General features: G+C 36.6%; 2 protein-coding genes across 8 annotated transcripts in view; one reads left to right on the forward strand and one right to left on the reverse strand.

The window, feature by feature from the left end:
* The window catches only part of PPP2R3A (protein phosphatase 2 regulatory subunit B''alpha), a 200,798-nt gene extending 195,698 nt beyond the window's left edge, over positions 1-5,100 (forward strand). For all 4 annotated transcript variants that reach the window (XM_047875324.1, XM_047875326.1, XM_047875325.1 and 1 more), the window contains one exon: positions 2,547-5,100. In XM_047875324.1, coding sequence (XP_047731280.1) covers positions 2,547-2,679 — 133 coding nt within the window. In that variant the 3' untranslated portion in view covers positions 2,680-5,100. The remainder of the gene's footprint in view (positions 1-2,546) is intronic.
* An 896-nt stretch (positions 5,101-5,996) lies between these two features.
* Positions 5,997-27,982, reverse strand: part of MSL2 (MSL complex subunit 2) — a 37,185-nt gene continuing 15,199 nt past the window's right edge. For 3 of the 4 annotated variants that reach the window (XM_047875844.1, XM_047875842.1, XM_047875840.1), the window contains exon 2: positions 5,997-9,889. In XM_047875844.1, the coding sequence (XP_047731800.1) occupies positions 8,298-9,809 (1,512 nt within the window). In that variant the 5' untranslated portion in view covers positions 9,810-9,889 and the 3' untranslated portion in view covers positions 5,997-8,297. Of the gene's footprint in view, positions 9,890-10,000; positions 10,294-27,982 lie in introns of those variants that run through there. The other variant, XM_047875843.1, reaches the window with a different exon arrangement.

The raw sequence follows: 27,982 nt of genomic DNA on the forward strand, positions 1-27,982 counted from the left end.
GAGTTCAGCTTTGTATATACTGCTATAATGGAAGGGCCATAAGAGTAGGTAGTTGGATACATGGCAGTCTCCAGCTTAGAGGCTGAGGCTGGATTTGTACATTTAGAAACTGCAGGTAAACAAGTGGTGGATAAAGCCATAAGAAAGAATGACCGTCCAGAGAAGTACAAAATAAGAGCTTAGTCCAGAATTCGGGGATGCATTAACACTGAAGGGGCAAGAGTTAGAGCAGTGTTTCTCAGTGCCACTGATGTTCTAAGCTGAATAATTCACTTGTGAGGTGTTGTCTGGCACATTATAGGATGTTTAGCAGCATCTCTGAACTCTACCAACTAGATGTCAGTAGAGAACCCACCCGGTTGTGACATGGCCGAATGTCCCAGGGTGGGGGGAATCGCCTCCATTTGAGAAACACTGAGGTAGAGTACGAAAAGTCTCCGGGACACTGATAAAAAAATTCTAGGGGTGCCTGGGTGGCTCAAGTCCATTAAGCATCTGATTTTGGCTCAAGTCATGATCTCACAGTTCGTGAGTTCAAGCCCCTCATCGGGCTCTGTGCTGACAGTTCAGATCCTGGAGCCTGCTTTGGATTCTGTCTCTCTCTCTCTGCCCCTTCCCTGCTCATGTTCTCTCTAAAATAAACATCACAAAAAAAAAAAAAAAAAAAAAAAAAAAGACAAAGATTCTAAATGAGCTCCCTCAATCCAGAAGATTCCTCCAAAGCTTCCATGCATAGTACTCCTCTTGGTGCCTTGAAAGTACAAAAGAAATGCAGGTGGCTTTCCTCTGTATGCAACCCACAGGGCATTAGGATATCTTTATGTACTAGATTGGATCAGATCCATTGCTAGAAATCCCATTTCTGGTATGAGGCTACAATGGGAAAAAATACTTTTGTAAAAATTTGTATTCACAAATAACATACACAATGTGACCCTGACCCCTTAATAGGATTAGGTGTCACCATCCTGCTCCAGTAGTAAGCCCCAACACTTCTCTATCATGAAAATAGTAGGTCCTCTCACCCAATCTCCACTTGACCCTTATGAGGGGGTAGGAACTGCTATTACCTCATTAGTTGAGGAAACTGATGCAGAGGTGTTAACATACCCAAAATAACATTAAGTGATCAAACTGAGATTGGAACCTGACTTTTCCAAAGCCCATGCTCTAAGGCTGTAAACCACTTAACCATTATTCCAGATGGCCTCCATTATAGTACAAGCTCGGTAGGAAGGGGCTAGATATTTATTGAACGAGTCTTAGTTCAGACCTCTTGAACTTACTCCCAGATCTGCACGGAGAAGAAAATGTCTTTCACTCTTGACAGGAAATAAGCACAACATCTGACACTGCATTGCTAGAATTAGCTTTTGAGAATTTTGGTCCAGTAATGGAGAGGCTCAACCATCAACCCTTAAAACAAAGTTACCCTCCCTTCTGCCTCCTTATCCAACAGATGCCAGTTACACTGAGGCCTCAAGGAGATGGGGAGAAGAATAGAAACGAAGTATAGAATGGGGTATTTCTGCAAAATGATGTTGTAAATAATATTTGATAGGATCATGAATTGGTACTCAAGAAGTTTTCTAAACATCAGCTAGGCTTTTTGTTTGTTGGTTTAATATTCTCTACCCTCTATTCAAAAATGTTTTAAAGTTGAATAGGTACCACCTCTACTATTGGGTATACCTGTCTCACCACAGGTTACATTAGCCAGCCTTGGTACCTTTTTGATGAAAGAACTATTATGTTCAGGAATTTCTGCACAGATACTGTGTAAAAAGTCCTTGCAAATGGTAAGGTTTTAATAAGCTTGGTGATGCCAAATACTATAACAAACATTGGTAATAACTATCTATATTTCTCTGGGCCTAGATGTAGCCTCAGCATATTATTTATCAATACTTCAAGCAGCCATCATTCCCACTAGATATAATATTGTCATCCCTGCTTAAGGCCACCCTCAAGAATAGCCTGGAAAATAATGGAACTCAGGGGATTCCAAGAACTTCTAAGGGGAGTAGGCAGAGGGAATATGCTGGGAGTTCTGTAAAGAATGGAAGGAAATCCATGAATAGGCTTTAACCTACTCTATGTACACACTTGCACATCTAAATGTACTTCTTGGAAACCAAAGAAGCTATAAAGCAATTTGAGCTGAACATTCCCCACTCTGCATGAAAGCCACTTCAATGAAGGCAGTCATATAAAGTTGTACTTTATGGACCTCACACCCTCCCTAACCTAGTCGCCTCCATAATGCTCTCATTCATACCAACGCTCCTAGGGAAAGCTAGATACAGCACATTTTCAACAAATCCTAACATGAACTTGGGCTTTAAGGAACAAAGAAAGTATGTTTTCTATTCTAGATGAAACCATGGTCTCCTCCAGCATGGTTCAGTTGTTCACAACTGTCATTTAGCAACTGAGGGTAGTTTTGCAAGCTGGTGGTTTCCAGTCTCTAGTTTGCCATATTGACTTCTACCCAATGAAGTTTTTGTTTTTTTCAATCGGTAACTCACTTTTGTTTGTTCTTTCAGCTCCTTTGAAGATTATGAAACAGAAGAACCTGTCTCTCCCTCTGAAATTGGAAACAAAGGCAATAAAAGTCAAATAGTAACCTCAAGCCTTTCAGAGAAATGTGGAAAGCTTCAGTCAGTGGATGAAGAATAGCTGCCAAGATCTACATGAAAGAGATATGTATTTTAAATCTTTTTCTTGTGGAGATGCTCCAATTTGCATACTGCTTTTTAAAGGCTTTGATTTCTGCAAGTGTGTATCTGCACTAGGAACTTTAAGACATTAAGCAATAGATCTGGATACACATGCTCAATTTGGGGGACTCCTCCAGTTTGCCTCGAACCCCTTACAAACCTTTTTCTCCAAACAAATACAGTGATAAACATCACCTTCCAAAGTCTGTGAATCTGCACTCTTCACCCCTGAATGTACCAGCGATCTCTTGGGGACAGTGCCAAGCACAATTCTCTGCACAAAAGCAGGAGTTGCCTCTGTTGTCCAGCATCCCTGAGGTCCCTCAGGGCTCCTATGGAGCCCAGAAGCCTTCACTTGCAGAAAACTTGAGTCAGAAAAACTCTGGAACTTGAGAAAGCAGTTAAAGGGCCTCCAGAAGTGACTTACCCCTGGTAATAAAAGCACTGCCAGAACATCTCAGACTTTTTAATATGTGTACTGGAGTTCAAAGATCTTGAACTTATTACTTGGTTTAACGTAATTTCACAATGACCTGCCAAACTGCTAGTCACTTTACATCCTCAGGTATTGTAACCACTGGGCCTTCCAACCTTGCTGGCAAGCTCTGCATAATCTCTCCCCATCCTCACTGTGGATCTTATATAAAATAGGATGAAAAACACTTCTAAGTACAGAATTTGACTCATACTTGAAAAAATTTCCTTTTAACTTATCTAACATTTGTGGAGAATTACTGAATGACTTATTAATCCTCAAATTAGTTGATGCCCCCCCATCTACACTTCCTATCAGAAGGCCTACTTGAAGACTTAGTGATATATGAAAATTTTTACTAGATGTATTCATCACTGAATATTACACTAAGCCAACAGTAAAGGCCTCAATCTAAACATTATCCACTCATGTTGAAAACAAACTATTTCAAATATTCCATCACCTCAATATTTAGCACAAAAATGGAAGAAAACCATGATGCAAGAAACCCATAAAGGAAACCAGTTTCATTTTTACTATATAGTAGATGTGTTCATTACAGAATTCTACCTTTTTTTTAGCAAGCCACAATGCAGCCAAATCCTGCAATATCCTTAAAAACTGAAAATAAATTATTTAAAAGGATGGAAATTTCTAATAGCGTAAGTGAAAGAAACCCCCAAGAAACTTTTTAACAACTATCTCTGTCAAAGTCATCACCTTTTCCCTGGGTTTTCTGCTTTAACCACAGTCCTGAATGTCCGAATAGCTTCCCTTGCCACCCTGCTTTGGTTCCCCCTTACTGGTATGAAAAGTCAAACAATGAAATAATCAAACCTTGGGCTATGGTAGGCAAAAAGTGGAGATAAGGGCAATTTAGGAAATGCACCATCAACCAAAAGTTATTTTACTGATACAGTTTGCTGTTATTTTACCTTTTATGATCAGAACTAACCTTCCATTTAACTGTTACAGAAAGCATAAATATTAAAATTTGGTATCTAACAGTTCACAAAGAACTAAAAGCTTAAAAATGACTAAATTTTTAGGAAAAATTATATGCAGTAACTTAAATAGACTAGTAAATTAGGATTAAAAGTTTATGTATTTGTGATACATGAACTTTACCATCTATCTCATCCACCCTTTTACCAGGGAGAGAAAGCAATTTTATTTCATTAGCCAAGATAGGATTTAAAGGTTTTATTATCCATAATGGTCTAAAATATTTCTAAGCCTCAACAAAAAGTAAAAAAAATTCAATATACATTTGATTTTTTTTTTAATACTATTTGGCTTTTTACCTCTGTACCTTGTGTCTCCTTACTGAAATCCTCTTGCTTTTACTTTGGTCTGTACTTTGTTTCAAAAGTCTGTAATTATAAAAAGTAACAGCTAACAGTATCATTCCATTAAGATAAAGCTATTTTAATTTAGGTTACCCAAAGTATCGTATTTTCAGACAGAAGCGTTTTACTGTACTCCTAAGAGTTGAATGCAAGAAATGTGAATTCTGAGAACTAGGACAGTATATATATGACTTTCTGGTAAAGATTTCACTAAATATAATCATTACTGCCCAACTGGAAATTTGAAGTTTTTACAGTATTTCTGACTCCTTGATAAAAACTGAAGGTTATCATGGTCTTAATGCTAGTCAATGAAAAATGAATTTCATAACATTAATTGCCGAGGTAATCAAACTAATGAAATTCCGTGTATTTTCTCTGCATCTTATCTATGTCACCGTGTCAAAGTATTTATAAAATTCTAGAATCTAATGAGGTAAGGCATTTGCTCAGTTTTTGGAAATGTTAAAGTGTGTTTGGGTGGAGAAACCTGCATGACTTGTTTTTGTTTTTCCCTTTTTGCAAAACTAAATAAAGACAAGTTGTCAAATATGAACCATGTTCACGAAGATAATCACTACACACTTTTGGTTTTATTCACCCTTGCAACTCATTTTTATGTTTGAGAGAGTAACACTGTAAATTTGAGTTTCAAAGAATAACTCTTTGAACCCCTGGGGAAAACTATAAAGAAAGATTTAGAAGGATAACACCTCATAACTGAGAAGGGATTTCCTCTGGAGAGGAATAAGGAAGAGGACTAGATATTGGGAATAAGAGGTTTACAAGGATCAAAAACTTTAGCCTTGTATATAATGTATTCTTTTTAAAAAACTGTACCTAAACTTTTTTAGAAAGGAGGGAGAAAAGTTAAAATATCATCCAAGTATTAGATTCCAACACTATACTTTGAACTCAGTATTCTCTAAAGCATTTTTGTATTTGTCACCTATGATACGGGAAAGAAAATTTTATTTTTCATCTAAGACTTTTCTTCAAGGTCACCACAGAATTGTTTCAAGAATACTAAGAGCAAAAAGAAATTCTTTATCCTAGATCCATATTATAGCTCTGCACAGAAATGTAGACTTAATGAAGCTAACCAAAAAGATAAATCAGCAGCTATAAAAATTCTCTATCAACTAAGTGAAAGATCATTTGATTACATACATTAATAACAAAGACTCAAAGAACAAATGAAGATGTATCATATTAAAAGCTGTTATTGTTTTGGTGGTTTCAAATCCTGATAAAGTAAATCCAGTTACTTCAGTAATAATTTCTTAATCATCCCTAGTTAGCCATTGGTCAGCATTCCTAAATAACTCATGGTATAAAGAAAAACAATATAAAAATCAAGGCACTGTAATTAATTATTCTTCCCCAGATGTATATAATATAGGCCATTCAGAGCATGCTATCCCAAACTCCTCAGTATTCTACAACATAGAATTAGAAAACTAACATTTATTGATAGAATTAAGGTGTAATACAGGTTTCCAAAAATGTGGCAGTGAGAATACCAGCATAAAAAAGAGAAACTTGTGCTAAAAACAACCTGAATTCATCATTGGCAATATTACATAACAATCAAGGCCCTCACATACTAATGATTTCCGCTTTGTCTATATTGCCAACCTCCCATGCATCAAAAAACACAAAACTAAAATTATCAAACTTGGGAAGCAATAAAGTATTCTATGAATTTTAAGATCATAATATTAGGAAAGTTTGGGAGATTTGCAAAATATATCCTAATCATCCATGTGTACAATCTCAGTTCTAGTCATTTTTGCAGTGATCATTAGTGAATAAAGAACAGGTTTACAAGTTTATATAGCAGGGCATCTGAGTTCAACACAAAACTGTTACAAACTTTAGGCAAATACATGTTGCATAAGACACTGCTAACACTTAGAGGAATTAAATAAAATTCCAAAACTTGGAAAGCAAATAAAGACAAGACAACTAAGAAGCATTTTCCACCATTTACTCTTGTTATCAAAAATAGTTCAACTCTTCTTGCAAAACAAAAACAAAATAGTACATACTGGACACATACATCACATTTTCTTCCTATGGCTTTAGCCCACCCCCACCCCACCAAAAGAGACAAAAAAAAAAAAAAAAAAAAAAAAAAGGCCCAACAACAACAAAAACAACTCTACCTGACCACATTCACAGAAAATGACACCAGGATACACTACAAAACAGAAGGAGGTGTCATCTGCTCTGTGTCCAAAGGTTTCTTCTCCATGTCTTGTACTAGGTGAGTAACCATCATTGAACATGCTGTGTGCCAAATCAAAACATAACTTCAACATGTCAGATCTCATCAGAGATGGTGAACGTAGTAGAAATTGGAAATTTTCCAGCAGTATTTTTCTTTAAATAAGCACTGTCAAAGCAGCAATTCTTCTTTTAAATCATAAGGTCATTTCTTTACAACCTAGTCAGTCCTTGTTTTGTTTGGGCTGTGCTCTTTTCAAGCAACTGACTAGATTTCCCTTCAACAGAATGTTTGTACTTGTCTCCCCCATAAAAATTAAAGGGAAGACATGCATTTAAACTGAAACACAGTTTGTGCTTTACATGCAAAAGAGCATTCTAAAAAAAAAAAAAAACAACCTCCTAGCTTCAAACCTACCTAAATGCACAGGCTTCATAAAAAGGCATTTTTATTTGGCCTCTATAAAGAAGCCTTCATAACAAATAGCACCGAAAGAGAAAGAAAGAAAAGAGAAGGGGCATATTCAAAATAAAGGATGAAACTATCAGAGGAACAAAAAAAAAAAATCAAAGAAGTGGCCAATAGCAATAAATACAATGCATAAATCTGGTTAAGTTTGGGGGCATTATTCCAAAATTATTTTAAATAAATCCCAACTTCTAAATAAAAATTTTTATAATTTTTTTAAAAATTGTCACATTTTATAATCTAAATTCAATTACCTTCAGAATAAAACTGCTCTTCTCCACTTCATTTATCTAATCATAACATTGCTAAAAGTGAAGGAAGGATTTCAAATTTTTTCCTAGAAATGAGTCAGACGTGAACTATAAAAGGGACTCAACTCAGAAGAGTTCTATAGCATAAACAGCTAAACATCTGCAGTCTGACAGAATTTCAGTTTGTTCACTTTTTAAAAGACAGATTTCAACATTCTAATGAGGGGCAAATTTTCTTTCATAATACTGCTGATTTAAGAACTGCTACATACACCAGTAGCCAATTTTCATGATCAGAAATGGTATTACATCAGCACAAAGGTTGAGCTGGACACATCAGCTTTTCAACAGGAGAAACATCAATAGCATCTGAAGGCAGCACTGAGTCTCCTGAACAAACTAATGGCTACTTTTTCACAAAATATTAGCACAATCTTTATGGACTGACTAGATACCACTTCCTTACACTTTAATCATAAACTTTGATTATGCACAAAGCATGACCATAAACAATGAGGTTAATGTTATTTTCCTTGCCAAAGTTCATTTTGTATAAATCAGTTGCATCAGCATTTGTTCTCAAACTATGAGGTTCTGTAAGAACTAAGGACATATAGTTGTAGGGTTACTCCTCCATTATCTGCAAACTATTTCCCCGACACTAACACATATAACTTAGCAATGAAAACACTTGATACAAGTGATCTATATGCAGGAGCTCCGGCAAGTTAAACCAACAAAACCATAGCTGCCGTAAAACTGTAGCTATTTCCCTACCAGAGGTAGGTTTAAAGACCCACTGATTTAACAGTCGAATCTCATGTCTATAGCTTCATCCAAACTTTTATCATCATGTGTACTGGCAGCTAAAAACGTTGTTACTGGGGACCCTGTGACATTAATTACACTGGTGCTGGTACTAGCATTGCGTACAGCAATGCTAGTCACATTAATGCCCAAAGTGAGCCTGGTCTGCTCCAAGGCCTTTTCTGGCACAGCAAATGCCTCCAGCTTCTTCTCCCCATTGGCCATATAGGAGTTTTGGCAGCCACGACATATACAATCTAAGCAGGCTTTGCGGTTAGAGTAGCAAGGGCAGCGTTGGCCGCGGCATGTAAGAACACTTGGATTTTGAGTAGCACGCCCACATTTACACCCTTTCTTTTCCTGGGGTTTTTTATACACAGTCTTGGTAGGACTTCCTGGCATAAAATGGTGACTAGGAATCTTTTCCTTTACTGTTTTGTCTTTTTTAAGAATACCTGGCTTGGTTTTAGAGTGAGATTTCTTGGATCCATGTTCATGACTCTTTTTCATGCTTTTAGTAGATAAAAGTACAGTTTTGCTGATTTTGGGTGTTGTGCCTCCATTGGGAACAGTTGCTATAGGTTGAAGAGAAATTTTGCTCTCTCGTTTCACTGTCACAGGAGCAGATGCCCCCAACGTTGGGCCTCGGATAATAGTAGAAATTGGAAGTGGCTGAACCTTCTCACTGTCACTTTCTGATCTGGATCGTTTTCTATTCAATTTTGCTACTTTCGGAGTTGCTGCCGTACATGATAACCCATGAAGTGCAGGGCTGGTGGACATAAAAACATTATGGCTAAGAGATTGGGAAGAAAGCTGCAGAAAAGGTCCATTGGATACAGTGGCTTCCAAGTTGGGCTGCAAATTAGGGCAACAAACCTCTGTATTTGAAACAGTTTCTAAGCTGCGAAGCACTTCCTCAACACTCAGTAATAAAGAATCACCAGGTTTTATATCTTCACTGAAACTGCAGATATCAATGCCTGTGGAGCATAAGTCAGTGGCTACTGTGTCACAGACAGGTGGCAAGCTGTCGGACAGATCCTCGGTTTTTATGTCAACAGTGTTACATACATCAATTGTGTTTGAATGTTCAGGTGAAGGAATATTTATACCAAATCTATCTATCGAAAGCCCATTATAAGTAGGCAAACCATTGATAACAGAACTGCCAATAGCAATGCTGAGGGTGCTTTCAGATATTGGAGATAAACTAGCTTGAGGATCAGCTGTGGGTTCTGAGGTCGAAGGTAAAGGGGAATGTGTTAAACACAAAGTAAAGGATGAATCTGAGGGTTTTTCTGTCTCCTCACAAAACAATGATCCATCATTAAGCAAAGCCAAAATATCAGAAGAACAGTCGACCGCTTCTATTATATCCCGTGCCAATGTAGTCTGTGTTATATATTCACATAGTTTTTTGTAGCAGTTCACTAGGATGCTTAACTGTTTGTTTTCCTCAAATTGCTCATAGTCTTTGCACCAGCTACATGAAGGTTTCATCATCATTTTCTTGCCTTTACAAGGTTTGCAGACATAATGTTGGCAGGTGGAGTTGGTGGGTGCAATAGGATCTTGTAGCAAATGTCCTAAGAGGGAAAAAGGAGGAAAGCAAAGATTTTAGTAAAACAAACTTATGACTTCATATACTGAAGTTAAGATGAGATTTTAAGTAATCTATTGAGATGGGTTAAACTCACCAGACCAGGTAACAAAAAACAGATCTTACAGGAAATGGAAAAATACTCAATAGTGTACTTCACTTCCATGCCATATTCCCCATTCCTTTATCTCAAACCAGAATCTTCCTTGATTCTATGTTTCTCTCCCAAACAGTATGTTCTGGTCCACTTTCTTATGCTCTTCTCCAAAGGCTATAAAGAGGTGAAGATCAGTCACCAAAAGCACAAACTAAGCTTAAAACCCTTGGAACTTCAACCTAATGCAACACAATAATGCTACAACGTACTGAACAAAATCATACTGTTTATTTTGTATTAAACATTGGGAAAGAGAGACACTTAGTCCCCACCCTCATTAAACTCTGTTGAAGGGTATTAGTCAGTACCAAGGCATCTTCACCCAAAAAAGTATAATTTCAAACAATTTTACATTATATACACTAATCATAAACTAAGAAAAGATTAAAATATAGTTAAGATGAAAAAGAACTATGTTCATGTATCAAAAGAAAAAAGGAAGTACTACACTAAACTCAAATTGTTCTCCTACAGAAAATCAAAATACAATGACAAAAAAAAAATTATGTTTAAATGTTTCAAAAGGAAAAAGGGGGCATATTACCTGACTCAAATTCTTCTGACAAAATACAAAACGATCCTACTCATAAACCACAAATATCTGAAGTAAAGCAGTATTGTATAAAAGTGAAAGTAGTCTTCCAACCAGATATAACTCCCAAATTAAAAATGACCTGTGTAGGTTGTGTGTCAGGAAGGGGAAAGCAACTAGATTCAGTCCCTATTTCCATCCTACTCCTCAAAGAAGCAATGTGCTTGGTCCTCAATTCAGGACAAATAGTTAGCAATAAAATCAAAGCAGCACCTATTTTCTCATACAAACTATGTAATTTAAGACTCAGGCATAGGAAAGAAGGTACTTTGAATTATAGGCAAGTGGAATCAGCAAACTTTCTCCCTTAAAAGCAATTATAAACCTGAAATTTTTTTACAAAATGAGTCATTTTCATTTCCAAAGACATAAAATTATTTGAGAAGCATTTATGTTTGAAAAATGCTTGATTTTTATGCTAATATGGATGTAAATTTAAAAAATAAAATTTAAAAAAAGTAAAAATAAAATATTAAAAATTTTTTTAAAATAAATAAAATAAAGTAAAATAAAATAAAAAAATAAAATAAAATAAGCTTGATTTCAACTAACAACATTGAGAATCTGTGGTGTTCTGGTCTGGGGCTGCACAGTTCTCCCTGACCACCACCCAGCTCCATCAGTGTTACCCTATGAGGACCAGAAGCTGCTGTGATGGCAGGGGACTCACTCCATTTTTAGTGCAGAGGATAAAGCCAAGACCCAGAGACATGATCACTCAAAGTGACTTCTCGGAAGCTACTCAGCTGGAGAAGGCAAACAGCACAGTTCTTAGCAGCCTGAGGCTGCATAAGCCCAGGTTAAACACAAGATGAAAATTCACCCCGGGGCGCCTGGGTGGCTCAGATGGTTAAGCGTCTGACTTTGGCTCAGGTCTTGATCTTGCAGTTTGTGGGTTTGAACCCCACGTTGGGCTCTGTGCTGACACCTCGGAGCCTGGAGCCTGCTTCAGATTCTGTGTCTCCCTCTCTCTGCCCCTCCCCTGCTCATGCTCTGTCTATGTCTCTCAAAAATGAATAAATGTTTAAAAAAAAAGTTAAAAAAAAAAAAAAGAAAACTCATCCCAAGTTGATCTATAAATTCAATGTAATCCTTATGAGAATCTCAGGTGAGTTGTTTTGTTTTTTTTTAATTGATAGATTGTTTCTAAAATTCTTAGGGAACCAGAGGACCTGGGATAGCCAGAACAATTTTTTAAAAGAGCAAAGTCAGAAGACTTATTCTATCAAATTCCAAAATCATCTTTAAAGCTACAGTAATCAAAACAATGTGGTAGTGCCAAAAGGATAAGCATATAAATCAATGGAAAAGAGTCCAGAATGAAAATTCTTACATTTATAGTCAAATGATTTGTGCAACGAGTGCCCAGATAATTCAAAAGGGAGAGTATTTTCCACACACCACGTGGGACAATTCAATACTCAAATGCCAAAAACAAAAACCAACAACTGTTCAGATCCTTATCTTACAACACACACAAATATTAACTCAAAATGGATCACAAACACCTAAACGTAAGACCTAAAATTCTAGAAGAAAAACACAGGAGAAAATCATAACTTTGGGTTGGGCAAAGTGTTAGATGTGGCATCAATACACATTCTTCAAAAGGGAAAAAAATATAAAATGGATTTCCACAAAATTAAAAATGTGTGCTTCAAAAGACACCATTAAGAAAATGAAAAGATAATCCACAGACTGTGAAAAAGTATTTGTAAATGTATTTGTAAATACATTTGTATTTGTATATACAAAAAAGTATTTGTAAATGTAAATTTGAAAAAGTAAATGATAAGGGGCTTACAACATATTAAAACATTTCATACAAATGAGTAAAAAGACAACTCTATTTTAAACATGGGCAAAAGATTTAAACATTTCACAAAAAAAAATGAATGTCTAATAAGCACATGAACACATTCTCAATATCATTAAAAGTAAAACCTTACCACACTGCTACACACCTATTAGAAAGGATAAATTCAAAATGACAGAAAGTACACCAACAGTTGGCAGAGATGTGGAGACACTAGAACCCTTCTGTATTGCTGGCGAGAATGTAAAGTATAAATCACAATGAAAAACAGTCTGGCAGTTTCTTTAAAAAGTTAAACATACATTTTACCATATAAACCAGGAATTCTGCTCCTAGGAACCTTCTCAAAGAGAAAGGAAAATATACATCCATATAAATGTGAATATGCAAAGCTGCATTCCTCACAATAGACAAAAACTGGAAACAATCCAAATGTCCACCAACTGGTAAGATAAACAAAATGTATATATTCATACAACAGAATACTGTTCAGCAATTAAAAGAACCACTGGTATACATGCTACAACATGATTAACTTTAAAAACATGCTAAGTGAAAGAAGCCAGATGTAAAATAGTACATTACTGTATTATTTCATTTATATAAAATATCTAGAAATAACAGAAAAGTGGACAGTGGCTGCCTAGGGCTGGGACCAGGAACCAGGATTAACTGTAAATGGGCACAATGGAACTTTTTGGCCGTGATGAAAATGTTCTAATATCCTGGCAGGGTGATGGTTGCACAACTCTAAAATTAAAAAAACAAAAACAAAAACAAAAAAACCAAAGCACCAGTAGTTATGAAATCCAACCTTCCACTCAATATAAGACTTCTTAGAATAAATACCCTTGAATTTATTTAAGGTAGGATGGGGAAGATATGAATATAGAGATATATATGTATATGCTTAAAAGAATAAGCTGTAAAAAAGAATACCCTACCTATTGGAGAGAATGAACAAAGCAAACAGGGAAAGAACTACACTATTCTGGGTTTAACCTGTTTTGTAGCTTTTAACTTTCAAACCATGTAAATGTTTTACATAATTATATAACAAACTATTTTTTTTTTTTAATGTTTATTTATTTTCGAGACAGAGCGGGAGACAGACTTCTTCAATGCAGGTTCTGCAGTATCAGTGCAAAACCCAACATGGGTAAGAACCAATGTGGGTAAGAACCCACGAACCATGAGATCATGACCTGAGCCAAAGTCAGACACTCAACCAAGGCCACCCAGGTACCCCACAAACTAAAATTTTAAAGGAAATCCCTAAAAATGAAAAACAAGTAATTATAATTTTATACCAAATTGATGGTATAACCATTCAAAGATTAACTATTTTAAATGACTTTATAACACAGAAAACTGACTAATCCTAGCATCCTTGTTTTGTTTTTTCAGTAATCGCAATGTTGGTGTCAATAGTTACTGTGAAAGTGTTGATGTGTAAATGTGGATGTCCTTGAAAGTCTGTTTTTTTGTGGTTTTTGTAGTAGGAAGAAGTCAGAAGATAGAAAAAGTTAAGCAGAAAATCCTGTAGTTCTGAATTTCAATTGATTTATCAGTATAAATTCATGTTTTCTTCTTAAACATGGAGATTTCCTAGCACTACACACTGAAAAGGCCTGGAAGCAAGGGACTAACCCCAGTAGCAATAAACTCAGATAATGGTACTGAAAAACAATTTCCTCTTGAAAGGAATCAGGGCTTCTTGGACAAATAACTGTTTCCAGAACTGTGACATAAATTAGACAAGATGAATTTTGATTACCTTGTTACTAGAAAGCAAGGAAATTATTAAAGATCATAACTGTGTTAAAGGGACTCAGGAGCAAACCTGAAGAGGTTCCTGCTGACCAAACATGAACAAATCTGAACATGCATAAATAAAATGGAATGAAGCATATCTAAAAAGTTCAAATCTCTGAGTTCATGGATGGATTTAAGGGAGGGAGGGAGGGAGGGAGGGAAGAAGAAAAGAAGGAAGGAAGAAAGGAAAACTCAGTTTCAGGATGCTAGTGAACCAGCTCATTACTTTCAAAAGTGGTAAATAAAGAGCAAGCATTCTTCAAGTATTCTGACTTAACTATATATCAACTACACTACCAAGTAACCCAATCATAGATGAAAAATTTCTCTTTACAGGAATAATGCAGCTAGTAAATGAAGAACACACGATATAATTTGAATGTCATCATTTTGTAACCCCTAATAATATGCAAATTGTACAAGCTAAGTGGTAAGGACTGCCTTCATTCTATCACTGATCTTTACAACAGTCACTTCAATCAAAACTCCCCCTGAAATACCAAACACCTTAAAGGATTTATACTTACACATCTTTGTATCCCTTTCTGAGGTATTAGGAGAGTATGTCTAATACTGAGAACTGAAAATAGACTAGAAAACATCCAAAAACTCTGATTCAGTATTCCACCACCACTGAGTTCTTAAGAATCTCCATTACCTGGTTTCATATTACCTACTGGATGTCCAATCATTCCCCAACACAAATACTTTGATCTGTAACGTACCGTTAAAGAGGCCTTTAGGCAATCTTGTTTTATGCACTGAGCTAATCATCCTAACTCCCAAAAGCTTCCCAGAGGGTTCTTTACACTTCACAACAAAGGCAGCTCCAGCAATAGGAGGAAGAATTGAAAAAGATTCAGGGGGTTCTTAGAGTTAGGTAAGTGTTAGCCATATACCTATTATATGCCCCCAAGGAAACTCCTCCCCACCATCCAAAAAAAGAAATGTTAGATAACACTTCTACAACTGTAAAAATACATCTTATCATAGAAAATAAAATGGATGGGCATTATGAATCAAGGGGAAATGTATCACTCACTGCAGACTCTACTATAAAAACTGAGGAGGAGGGACACCTGAGTGGCTCAGTTGGTTAAGGATCTGACTCTTGATGCTCAGGTCATGATCTCACGGTTCGTAGGTTTGAGTCCCACAGTGGGCTCTGCACTGACAGCACGGGGGAGCCTGCTTGGGATTCTCTCACTCTCTCTGTGCACCTCCCTGGCTCGTGCACCACTTGTGCTCTTTCTCTCTCAAATAAATAAACTTGGAGTGCCTGGGTGGCTCAGTCGGTTAAGCGTTCAACTTCGGCTCAGGTCATGATCTCATGGTTCGTGGGTTCAAGCCCTGTGTCAGGCTCTGTGCTGACAGCCCAGAACCTGGAGTCTGCTTCAGAGAGCCTCTCTCTCTTCCCCTCCCCCACTCACACTGCCTCTCTCTCAAAAATAAACAATTTTTTTTAATAAACAAAGTTAAATAATTTTTCTAAGTTTAAAAAAAAACTGGGGAGAATTTGCAAAGTTTAATTTTAGCTTTGATCATATTCCACATAGTTTCACATTCAAGTGCAAAAAATAACTTGCTCAAAAAAACACATCTGATTTCAAAAAATGTATTGTTCGTGATAGAAAAATTTCTCACTGCATTGCCTTGAATCCTGAACCTGCAATATATCACAGGAAATATTTCCTTTACATAATACAAGTTGTCTAGTAACTAAATGAATTTGATAATATGTGCTGTTTTAAACATTAAATGATGCTATACTGACCCCAAAAGACTAACGACTCAATACTCATATTTTTACTTCTCAACTAAAAAAAGTTACTAATTGTTTATCTGTTCTCCCTCTTATTAACTGTTCCCATCCCCAAATCAGCCAATTATAATTTGAAACTAAGTCTTAGTTTTAGATTACCACAATGGCAATTCTAGGAATTTCTGGGAATACAGAACTGCAGGTAATTAATTTACTAATATACGTAATACCAGATTTTTTAATGTCCTTAATTTTGTGAAACTTTTTATTACAATAAAATTTTCAGACAAAATCAGAAAACAGTACAATTACCCCTCATATATTACCACCCAAATTTAATAATTATCCAGATTATGCTACATTTGCTTCATATACCCTTTTGTTAAGTATTTCAAACAAGTCCCAGATCATTAATTCACTTCTCTATATATATACACATCAGTATTAATCACTACAAAATACTTTTTCTTCTAAGCTGCAATGCCATTATCACACCTAAATCAACAATCTAAGTAATTTTTAAGCCATACTTAGCTTTGAGAAAAAACTTTTAAAGCACTAGAAAAGGGCTTTAATTCAGCCATCAAAAACATATTTCATAGGGGCGCCTGGGTGGCTCAGTCGGTTAAGCATCTGACTTTGGCTCAGGTCATAATCTCGCGGTCTGTGAGTTCAAGCCCCCCATCAGGCTCTGTGCTGACAGCTCGGAGCCTGGAGCCTGTTTCGGATTCTGTGTCTCCCTCTCTCTGACCCTCCCCCGTTCATGCTGTCTCAAAAATAAGCGCTAAAAAAAATTTTTTTTAACAGATTTTATAAACTATACTTTTCTCAATAAACATGCTTTTTAGCCATAAAACTTTCCTACAGATTTAACATACATCATTCTTTTCAGTATTAGTCTATCAAAGCTAGCATTTGGATTGGTTGCCATGCATTTTATCCCTACCACTGAAGAGAATAAATGCATCAAGATTTACAGAGCAGCCTAAGTTTGAAAGACCACCACCACCAAAATAAATAAACATTTTAACTAGGTCCCACATCAGCCTGCCCATTCTCCATTCAAGGAAAAGGTACTCCTCCCTGGCATAAGCAAACAAGAATATCATTAATCTCTGAGCAAACTCTTCTAAACACATAAATTATCCCAATTTTTAAAAAAGCAACTAACTGGCAATTCATTCACTTCAAAATACCACTGGTAAAAGTAGCCATACTATACATTTTATGTTGACATGCAGACTACCAAGTAAATTAGGTCTTACTCAGGTACAAAAGCAAGATCTGCTTCTCCACTTTAACTGTGACAGCACTTAATTCCACTAATATTTTCACCAGATTACTGGGGAAAATTAAGTTTAGGGAGTGCAGAGAGGGGATACAAGAAAAAGAAAAACTGGTTATTGTTCAAATGTTTAGCAAAAGTTGTTAATGACTAAAAAATGATCCCGTGAACACTGGAACTGGCAATAACAATAAAATAAAACCTACAATGGCAAAAGCTACTACAGGTTAAAATGTAATATAAACAAATTAGACATGAACAACAGAGGGACTAAAGAATCACTGGTTCTCATTTTAGAGTTTATATGGGAAAAAAAGATCCCAATGTAAGTAATTTCTGTAAAACGAAAACTGATTTAAAAAAATGGAAAATGATGGGGCGCCTAGGTAGCTCAGTCAGTTAAGCATCTGACTCGATTTTGGCTCAGGTCATGATCTCAACTGTTTGTGGGATTGAGCCCTGCAATGGACTCTGAGCTGTCAGTGTGGAGAGCCTGCTGGGATTTACTCTCTTTCTCTCTCTCTCTCCTCCTCCTCTCCCTCCCTCCCTCCAGCATGCACTCACTCTCTCAAAATAAATAAATAAACTTTAAAAAAACAGAAAATGGTTTAAGGAAGTAATCTATCTCAATGGCTTAATTTTGGCATTTGACAAAAATGGATCATATAATTCTAAGTAAAATGGCCTATGCACAAAAAGAGCATTTATCAGAACCAAAACATTCTGTATTTATCACCAACCCCTCTCCAGAACTTCTCCCAGAAATGCTTCTATTATAGCAACAAGGATTGCCTAATCAATAACCTCAAATATAATGCAAGTAATTTTATATAAATCTTACTTGTATCTGAGATGATACTTGAGGATCAGGAAAAATTAGCCAAAGACTCACATGAACAACATCCTGAAATGCCACTATCAGAAAGTGAAAAATGCACACAGGCAGGTCATGGTTAATGATTAAAACCATAATACCACTTCTCAAGAAGCATTCTTGGAAACTAGAATATTAAATACTCAAGGAATCCACAAGAAGACACAAATCTTACAATACTTATATATATGGGAAAATATCTGGGAAAAGGGGAAAAAAAGATCAATCTTTTTAAATAATACCTCAACCAGTTTTACCAAAATAATGAAAGAGAAAAATTAAAATAGCACAGAACCCATCAATTGTAAAACATGTGGCATCCTACAAAAGACAGGAAGCAGTTTTTTTGTTTTTGCTGGTAACGCAAGCAACATAAAACAGAACAGATACCACAAAAGATACATTCCTATATATTAACTCAGTAAAATGTTTCCCTAACAATCTAAATTTGCTTCCCAACAAATGGACCCATATCAAAACTAATTAGAAAATAAAAAGCAACCATTAACTCTTACTAAAGTTATAAAGCAAAGGGAAGAAAAGAATAAATGACAAAACTTTACTTGCTAAAATGAAATCATTATATTCCACAAGATTTTCTTAAAATCATTCCTGAAGAAACTTAAGAAAAAAATAGTACTGACTGGTTATCTTAAAATACTCAAAAAAAGTAGAGTTCTTAAATAGAAAGTTTTCCAGTTTCACGCATATTACTGAATCAAGTAATTACTTTTGAATAAGTTAAGGTACATTTCATCAGCCATTCCTTTCCAAATGGCACAGATAACTTCACTGACCACCTTGAGTATGTCTACAGTCACATAAACAGAAATACTGACAAAGAGAGGGGAGCTTTATTAAAAGCAAGAAGAATGTTGTTGCCAGCCAAATGACATTGCTCTGAAGCTTTTGGATCCAAGACAGGATGGTAACTTATAGCAATGACAAAACATTTGACTGAATGATGACAGGTGGCACACTTGATCTTGGAAAGGCACTCTCAAAATGCTGCAGGCAGAAAATCAAGTATTTTGTTTAGGAATGTAGTCTTGGATTCTGCTAGGCACATCTTTCCTCAACCATGAGGGCAAGACTTTTGTATAGACTCAATCTAACCCTATTTGTTTCAAATATACTTCATAGACTTCCATTCTCTACAGTATGACCACAAAAGAAAAATTGGCCATATTTTTAAAATTCTCAAGAAAAATCAATGAAAACATGAGTCTGATCTCAAATGGGGTGAAGGTCAACTTTCAATTTACATAGGCAATAAAAACAAGACAGCAGAAATACAAACAATGAATGATGGGAGAAGGAGGGAAAAAGCTAACTAAATGCCAAGATCTTTGTTCAACATGTTTAAGAAAGTATTCCTCTTTTTATCCCATCCTAAAACAAGTCCTAATGATTTTTTCTGTATGTTTGGCACTATAAAATTAAATTTTTTATTACATTACTACACAATTTTATCTTTCAACATTTGCCTGGATATTTCCCAGAAACATGGAAAACTGGTAGATGTTAATCCTTTAAAGTTTGGCAAATCTGTTATAAATCAAAAGAAATTTTAAAGTTCATCAGTGTTGGAAGTCAGGTCCCTAGCCACTCAAACTCTTAAGTGTGCCAGAAGTTTCCCTGGGGCACTCAGGATTACCACTTGCAGAGAAAGGAAGGAAAAGGAAGGAGCTGACAAAGATCAAGTTAGGCTGGGATAGAATCACAACAAAGGCCTCAGACGACCCCACTGGAAGCTCTGAAACTCAGAACTAAATGGGGCTTAAGGATGCCCTACGTTGAGGCAAGGGACCCAGGTCTTTAATAGACTGGTCTTCATACACAGGCTACTCCCAGGAAGGGGTGTGAGCTTGACTGAGAGGTTCTCTTCGTCCAAGGGCAATTCCCAGGAAGGTCTGACAGCCCCAGCAACACTCTCAGTGATTAAGAGAATGAAGTCTTTCAATCTTGAGTGGGGATTTGGGAAGTGCATATATGGCATTCATTATAATTAGTTAATTCTGTTAACTGTCCAAATCTGATCAATTTTGAGTAAATATATGTAATGAATAATAATGATGTGCTTTTAAAAGAGACTTGGCCTGAGGTGCCTGGGTGGCTCAGTCAGTTGAGCATCTGACTTCGGCTCAGGTCTTGATCTCATGGTTAGTGGGTTTGAGCCCCGCTGTCAGGCTCTGTGCTGACAGCTCAGAACCTGAAGCCTGCTTCAGATTCTGTGTCTCCCTCTCTCTCTGACCCTCCCCCGCTCCCACTCGCTCTCTCAAAAAAAAAAAAAAAAAAAAAAGAGACTTGGTCCTCCATTTATTAAAGCTATAAAGGGACTATCTAGGTTCTTTCCAGTCCTAAAATTTGATGATTATAAGATTTTATGGCAAGATTCATAGAGTGTATCAAAAGTCTTACCGTTGGCTATCATTAATTATTGAGGTCACAGAAAGTTCTATTTGGTATGTTGAAATTTTCTATAAAAGTTTCAAAATAAAATCCAATAAATGTGCAAATCACCAGAGGCTCTACATATTTAAATATTCTCCCTCTTTCCCCACTTCCCACTGTCCTCACACCCACTCCTGTCCAACATACACACACACAAACACCCTTTTCTTCTTTCCTCCAAGGTAAGTCTTCCATCCTCTACTGCTCTGGCTCCAATCCTCCCTTCATCAGTTACCCACCTAACTATTCATACCTTTTCACATTTCTACTTTCAACCTTCCTTCCCTATAGCAATTTCCCTTCCAGTTGTTCATATACTAAAGTATTTCCCTAGACTCAATCTTCTAAAGGAAGGTAAAAATTGCTGCTCTCAAACCAATGGGCATTTCTTGTTGATCATTCTTCCTTAAAAGGAAGGGTTGCTCTCCTCTGTTCTCTCCTAACACTGTCTCCTCAACGTCTTACATCTTCTTCTTCTGTTGTCTCCTTAATTTCTGTATTCCCCATGTTTCTGTATTAAGATCCATCCTTCTTACTCCATTCCAGTGTTCCACAGTAATCTTGGTTCACAGACCCCTTTGAAAATCTCATTATACACACAGGCAAAAAAACAAATTGCTGTATGGAATCTCATAGGGATCATTAATCTTTCTGAAGGAGAGATACGATACCCCAAGTTAAAAACTGCTCCACACATTCCTTCCAGAGTGATTTGCCCATAAAGCTGGTTCGATTACCATTTATAAACTGAATCTTTACCTCTGGCTCTAATCTTCTCTCCTAAGTCCAGACCCATTTATCTAACTGCCTACCAGGAATCTCATCTCTCCTTTGATCACTCAAACTTAACAAGGGGAAATATAAACATACTTCCCCTAACCCCCCACCTAAAAACCTGCTCCTCCTCCTGCATCCCTTATTCTCTTGGATGCTGACATTATTCACCCAGAAATCAAACCAGATAAACTTGATACACCATCTAGTCTCTTCACCAGAATTCCACATCTGGGCTCCAGAGTCTCACTGCATGTTTCTAAGTCTGCCAGGTCCACCCTTCAGGTTTTATCCCCATGACTACTCCTGCCTTAACTTAACCATCATCATTTCTCACCCTGAATACTGCAAGTTTTCTAGCTTCTCTTCCTGCCTTGACTTCACCTGGTCCAGGCCACCTTCCACACTACCACCAAGTAATCTTTCTAGAACACAAGTCTGATTTTGTCTCTCTTTTCAAAACCCCTCATAAAGACATAAAAAATGTAAAACAAAAAACCTTTAACCAGCCTTTAAAACCTTTAAGCAGCCTTTAAAAATCCAAGGACCTTTCAGAATCTGGCCCCTACCAAACCTCCCCACCCAAAACTTCATACCATTAAGCTTTTTCCATCTCCATTCCATTCCATACAAACTCCATATTCCATCCTCAGCTACCACTGGACACTCCAAAACATGCCATGCTTACTCATTCCTCTGTGAACTGTTTTCCTAGAATGTCCTTCCTTCCTTGTGAAGTAAACTATTCTTAAAAATCAACTCAAATATGACCTCCAAGAGGAAGCGTTCCTTAATTCCTACCCCGCAGCTTATTTAAAAAGCACTCTGCACAGTCACCTAATATATCCCTTCTCACAATATATTGTCACCATTCACTTGGTTTCATTCAAGGCTAGAAACTTACTTAGCTCTCTATTTTTAAGCCCATGTTGGCACATAAGCCAGCACCTAATAAAGTACAATGAATGGATTACAAAAAGCACATTAGAGCTGGGAGCGACCTTGGAAATCAACTTGTGCCATTTTAACCCAGATGGACTTTCATAAGATTATATAGCTTGTTACTGACAATAAGAAATAGAAGCAGAATCTACTGATTCCCAACCTAGGGTTTTTTCTACTTACCCAGCATCATCCCTACTTCTGCTATTAAGTCCATGACATCCACTGAGACATTTCAGTTTCCTTCATCAAAAAGAATGATCACTGAAACTGGGCCATAGAAGAATCAATAATTAACCATAAGATGTGAAACCTTTTGAAGGGAAAGAATAAACAGGCATGGGTACTGGCAATAATGGATAGTGGGGGGGTGGGGTAGGACAGAAAAAGTGACAGTAAGGGAAGGATGGATGCGCAACAATAGTTTTGTGAGGGTCAGGAAATCCTTACTGCACAGAAACTGAGGCTACAAGAGTCCTGCCTGGATTCTCTATACACCAACTTCAATTTCTAATGAAGTTCAATTTCTTTTTTTTTTTTTCAACGTTTATTTATTTTTGGGACAGAGAGAGACAGAGCATGAACGGGGGAGGGGCAGAGAGAGAGGGAGACACAGAATCAGAAACAGGCTCCAGGCTCCGAGCCATCAGCCCAGAGCCCGACGCGGGGCTCGAACTCCCGGACCGCGAGATCGTGACCTGGCTGAAGTCGGACGCTCAACCGACTGCGCCACCCAGGCGCCCCTGAAGTTCAATTTCTAAAGTTAAGCTTAAATGTTCCAAGTGAACACATATGCTATATAAAGCATTGCACTATGTTCCTACAAAGAGATTCCAACAAAAAAGCTTAGTCTACGTACCAGTCTAAGAAGTTACAACATTAGAAACCTTAAATGAAGACTCTGTGTATACATTAAATGTGTACATATAACCTATCATACAAAATAAGTAAATACATATGTATTAAACTACTATGATTAAAATGAGATAGTCCAGCCTACATCCAGTCTCCAAAAGCAGTATTAATGTACACGTAAGGAGTGGGAAAATACACTTCTAACCAGTGTCAAAAGTCTGACATAAGGTCTCAATAATCCTTCCATAATCCAACCCACTGACCTAAATATCCCCATTCTTCACCTTTGCCAAAGAGTTAACTTTTTAGGCTACCTTCATTTAAGAAAGCATTTCTCGGGGCGCCTGGGTGGCGCAGTCGGTTAAGCATCCGACTTCAGGCAGGTCACGATCTCGCGGTCCGTGAGTTTGAGCCCCGCGTCAGGCTCTGGGCTGATGGCTCGGAGCCTGGAGCCTGTTTCCGATTCTGTGTCTCCCTCTCTCTCTGCCCCTCCCCCGTTCATGCTCTGTCTCTCCCTGTCCCAAAAATAAATAAACGTTGAAAAAAAAAAAATTTTTTTTAAAAAAAGAAAGCATTTCTCTTTCCTCAATCCATTAAACAATTTCTGAGGCCCAGCTACATGACACTTACTGTGATAGATAGAGCCTACCGCTCCCCTTTAAAAAAGGATTCTATGACCTTTTTTACATCTCTGAATTATAGCACCAAAATTACACTCCAAAACTAAAGATGTAAAGAATGTTTTCAAAACAATAACTAGTAGGGTATCTCCTAGAAACATACAAGGAAATAATCTCTGGATTCAGTTAAGAACAAAAATGACAACACCATAAGAAGATCATACATATCACTTAACAAACGAACACAAACGAATTAACTGTTTTAGACAATTAAAACTGTTCTTAAAGCCAGTTTTTAGTCTTGCAAAAAAAAAAAAAAAAAAACCTGTGCCAAATATAGTTTTGCAGGCATATGTTGAAGCCTAAACCTCTTAAAAATCTTTTCATTAGGCAAAATTCATAAGCATGACTGCTACTATAATGAGCTCAAGTCAAAGAGAAATGAATTTCAGATCACAGAACAACTCTCCTAAGAAGACAGCACTATTTTCCTCTTGCTAGAGACTCCTGATCCAGGTCTGTTTTTCTTAAGTCTTTGACTGAAGACTGAACAGCACTTAAAAAATAGGTTCTCTTACACTTCGACACGTTTATTTTAGTAAACCAAAAAGCAAATATATGCCTCAAAATATCAACAGGTTAATAAAATAACAAACTAAGGTTTCAAAAAAAATATTAGTTCTCTTATTCAAGCAGCCACACCCATTAGCTCCCTAGTATGACAAAAAAATATGCATTTTAACTAAAGATAGGAAGGAAAGAATATGACACATATGCATAAATCACTAAAAATGGTGATACAGAGTAGAGTATCTTGGCCAATAATTATAAACTTGACCAATTATTATAAAGTTTATTACAACAATTACATCATTTTAAGTAAGTACTACTACAATGACACCAATGACAGCTAAACATGTATGCCAAGAAAGCAGTGGGGTGAAAAAGAAAAATCTATTTCCGGTTTGGGGAAAGGAATAAAACTAGTTTGCTGTGAAATGAAAACTAACAGTCAAATTTTAAAAGAATGAACATTACTCAAGCCAAGCTCTTCACCAAATATCTGAGTGGTCAAACTTCAGAATTTCTTTAACTTTTATGTCTTTGGTTAACCTAAAACTATGAAAAAATACTTTCTGATACTCTTGGTGATGTCAATAGTTTTTATACAAGGTAAGCTTCACCAGCCAACTACTATCATAAACTAAAAAAAACCCAAACACACCACAGATTATTAAATGAATGATGTATAACCACTCAGACCGACAACAAATTCATAAACTCAAGTTATACCTCATTTCATATTCTATTAAGATAAGTGATGTCTGACATTCTCTTTTAATTTTTAATAATTACACGAGAGATTTTTATAGTGTTTTGCAGTTACAGAGCACTCTGGTAATATTCCACTATTTTTGTATTTTAGCAAAGCAATGATGGTCTTTTATTAAATTATACCAGTAAGAACACAGGCTGGTCAATTAGTCACAATTAAGTTCATCAACCAAACATTAACCAAATTAGTCAATATAAATCTAGATCCAAATTCCTCAAACTAGTGTTCCACTGAACCAGAAGACATAAAGAGGTTTATCTTAATAACCCTTGGAGAGTATTCCCAAAATATGTTAGTGTCTTAAAACCGAATACTATCAAGAAACTGGCCTAATACAGCATTGTTACTTTTTTTTAAAATGCACCTATTAGCTGGACATGAAGAGTATTCCAATACACACTACTGTCATCCAGGGGCTAATACTAGAATCACCTATGTGGCCTACTCCAGAATTTCTGGAGAAGCTGCCCCGGAATATACATTTTTTAAAAAAACGTTTATTTATTTATTTTGAGAGAGACCGAGAACACGAGCAAGAGAGGAGCAGAGAGAAGAATTCCAAACAGGCTCCACACTGTCAGCACAGAGCCCCAAGTGGGGATCGATCTCACTAACCCTGAGATCATGACCTGACCCAAAATTGAGTCAGATGCTTAACTGACTGAGCCACCCAGGCACCCCAGGAATGTACATTTTTAAAATCTTCTCAAGTAATTTCCTGTACACAAACAGAATTGGGAACTACTAAATACTTTCACCTTTTTTGCCTTAATGCCATCTTTCACAGTAACAAGAATTTGGGAGGATTTGTTCTAATCATTTAAGTGGGAAATCTGATGAAGTAATTTTGGGGCAAAAAAGTTTTAATCAGGATTTTAGTAAAGACTATACTATGAAGTTCATTTTAAGAAAAACTACAGGGGCGCCTGGGTGGCGCAGTCGGTTAAGCGTCCGACTTCAGCCAGGTCATGATCTCAAGGTCCATGAGTTCGAGCCCCGCATCAGGCTCTGGGCTGATGGCTCAGAGCCTGGAGCCTGTTTCCGATTCTGTGTCTCCCTCTCTCTCTGCCCCTCCCCCGTTCATGCTCTGTCTCTCTCTGTCCCAAAAATAAATAAACGTTGAAAAAAAAATTAAAAAAAAAAAAAAAGAAAACCTACAAATTCTTAACTTCTAACAAAGGCTACATGCTGTTTTATTTAAATTGTGTTACAAAATGCATTTGGGTGACATTTCTACTCTAAAATGATTTATCTTGTCTATAAACTCATGAATGTTGAAAACATGCTAAAATTGAATACATTATACAAGGATAAAACGAAGAATGTGACTTAGTGTTTGGAATTCTTGTATTTTTTACTAAAAATATTTTTTAACCGTTTCTGCGTTTTGTCACTAAGTGATGAATTAAGAGTGACTTCAGATTGGTATTTGCTAACACTTCAAATAACACACTTCAAGTGTAAGTAATTCTCATTCTCTAAAAATAAAAGGCCACACTGCATATCACTACATTTTCTTTTAACATTGCTTTTTGAGTAATTACCAATACATTGTCTATATTATATGCAGGATATTAGAACACAGACAATTAAAAGAGCATGAATAATAATCATGAAGCAAATATTTAGAATCAATATTTTTATGCTCCTTACCCAGTATTTCAATACCAACTTAATTTTCTTAATGTTTCTGGTCCCTAACCAGTGGCCCATTGAACGGATATAGGAAGAATTAAAAGAACTAAAATAGTATGACTAAGATTTAACAAAATAATATGACTAACAATTTAAAATACGCATAGCAGATGAGATGGAAGGATTCCAGAGAATCGTTAACTGGTTATGGCACCACTATTTGGTCCAGTATTCACCTGGCATCTCCTCAACTGCCTTATTTTAAAGGAATAAAAACAGTTAAACCACTTCTTTTTTATTTTTTTTTTTTTAAGCTTTCCATTTGGACGCAGTGATGGGTAAACCATGTAAGCACACCTTTTTTTTTTTTTTTTAAACATTTATTTATTATTGAGAGACACAGAGAGACAGAGCATGAGCAGGGGATGGGCAGAGAGGGAGAGGGAGACACAGAATCCGAAGCACGCTCCAGGCTCCAAGCTGTCAGCACAGAGCCCAATGCGGGGCTTGAGCCCACAAACAGCAAGATCATGACCTGAGCCAAAGTCGGATGCTTAACCGACTGAGCCACCCAGGCGCCCTGAAACACTTCTTTTTTAAATATCAGAAACCTTTTAATACACGAACATTGTGGAACACTTTGTTGAATCCAATTCACTAACACAGATTTGGGGAAATTGTCTATAAGCATACAGTGGTGAGCTCCAGTGATCTGTTCATAACCCCATCCAGCTAAATGTCTTAAAACCAAAACTTGAGGGGTGCCTGGGTGGCTCAGTCAGTTAAGTGTCCAACTTTGGATCAGGTCATGACAGGTCAGAGCCTGGAGCCTGCTTCAGATTCTGTGTCTCCCTCTCTGCCCCTCCCCTGTTCAAGTTGTCTCTCTCTCAAAAATGAATAAACATTAAAAAATAAAAATAAGAAAGTAAATAAAATCTTGAAATGAAACGAGTGAAGGCAGCTTTCAATGCTCATGAACAAATCCAAGTTCTCTTATTGTAATAGCACTGTCCAGTAGAACTTTTATGCAATGATAGGAAATGTTTTATATCTGCAACATTCAGTGAGGTAACTATTACCTACATGTAGCTACTGAGCACTTTAGATGTAAGCTAACTATAACTAAGAACTGCATCAACTAAATTTAATTAAAATTTACACC

This window comes from Prionailurus viverrinus, chromosome C2 (assembly GCF_022837055.1).
Source record: "Prionailurus viverrinus isolate Anna chromosome C2, UM_Priviv_1.0, whole genome shotgun sequence".
In the NCBI taxonomy this organism is placed as follows: domain Eukaryota; kingdom Metazoa; phylum Chordata; class Mammalia; order Carnivora; family Felidae; genus Prionailurus; species Prionailurus viverrinus.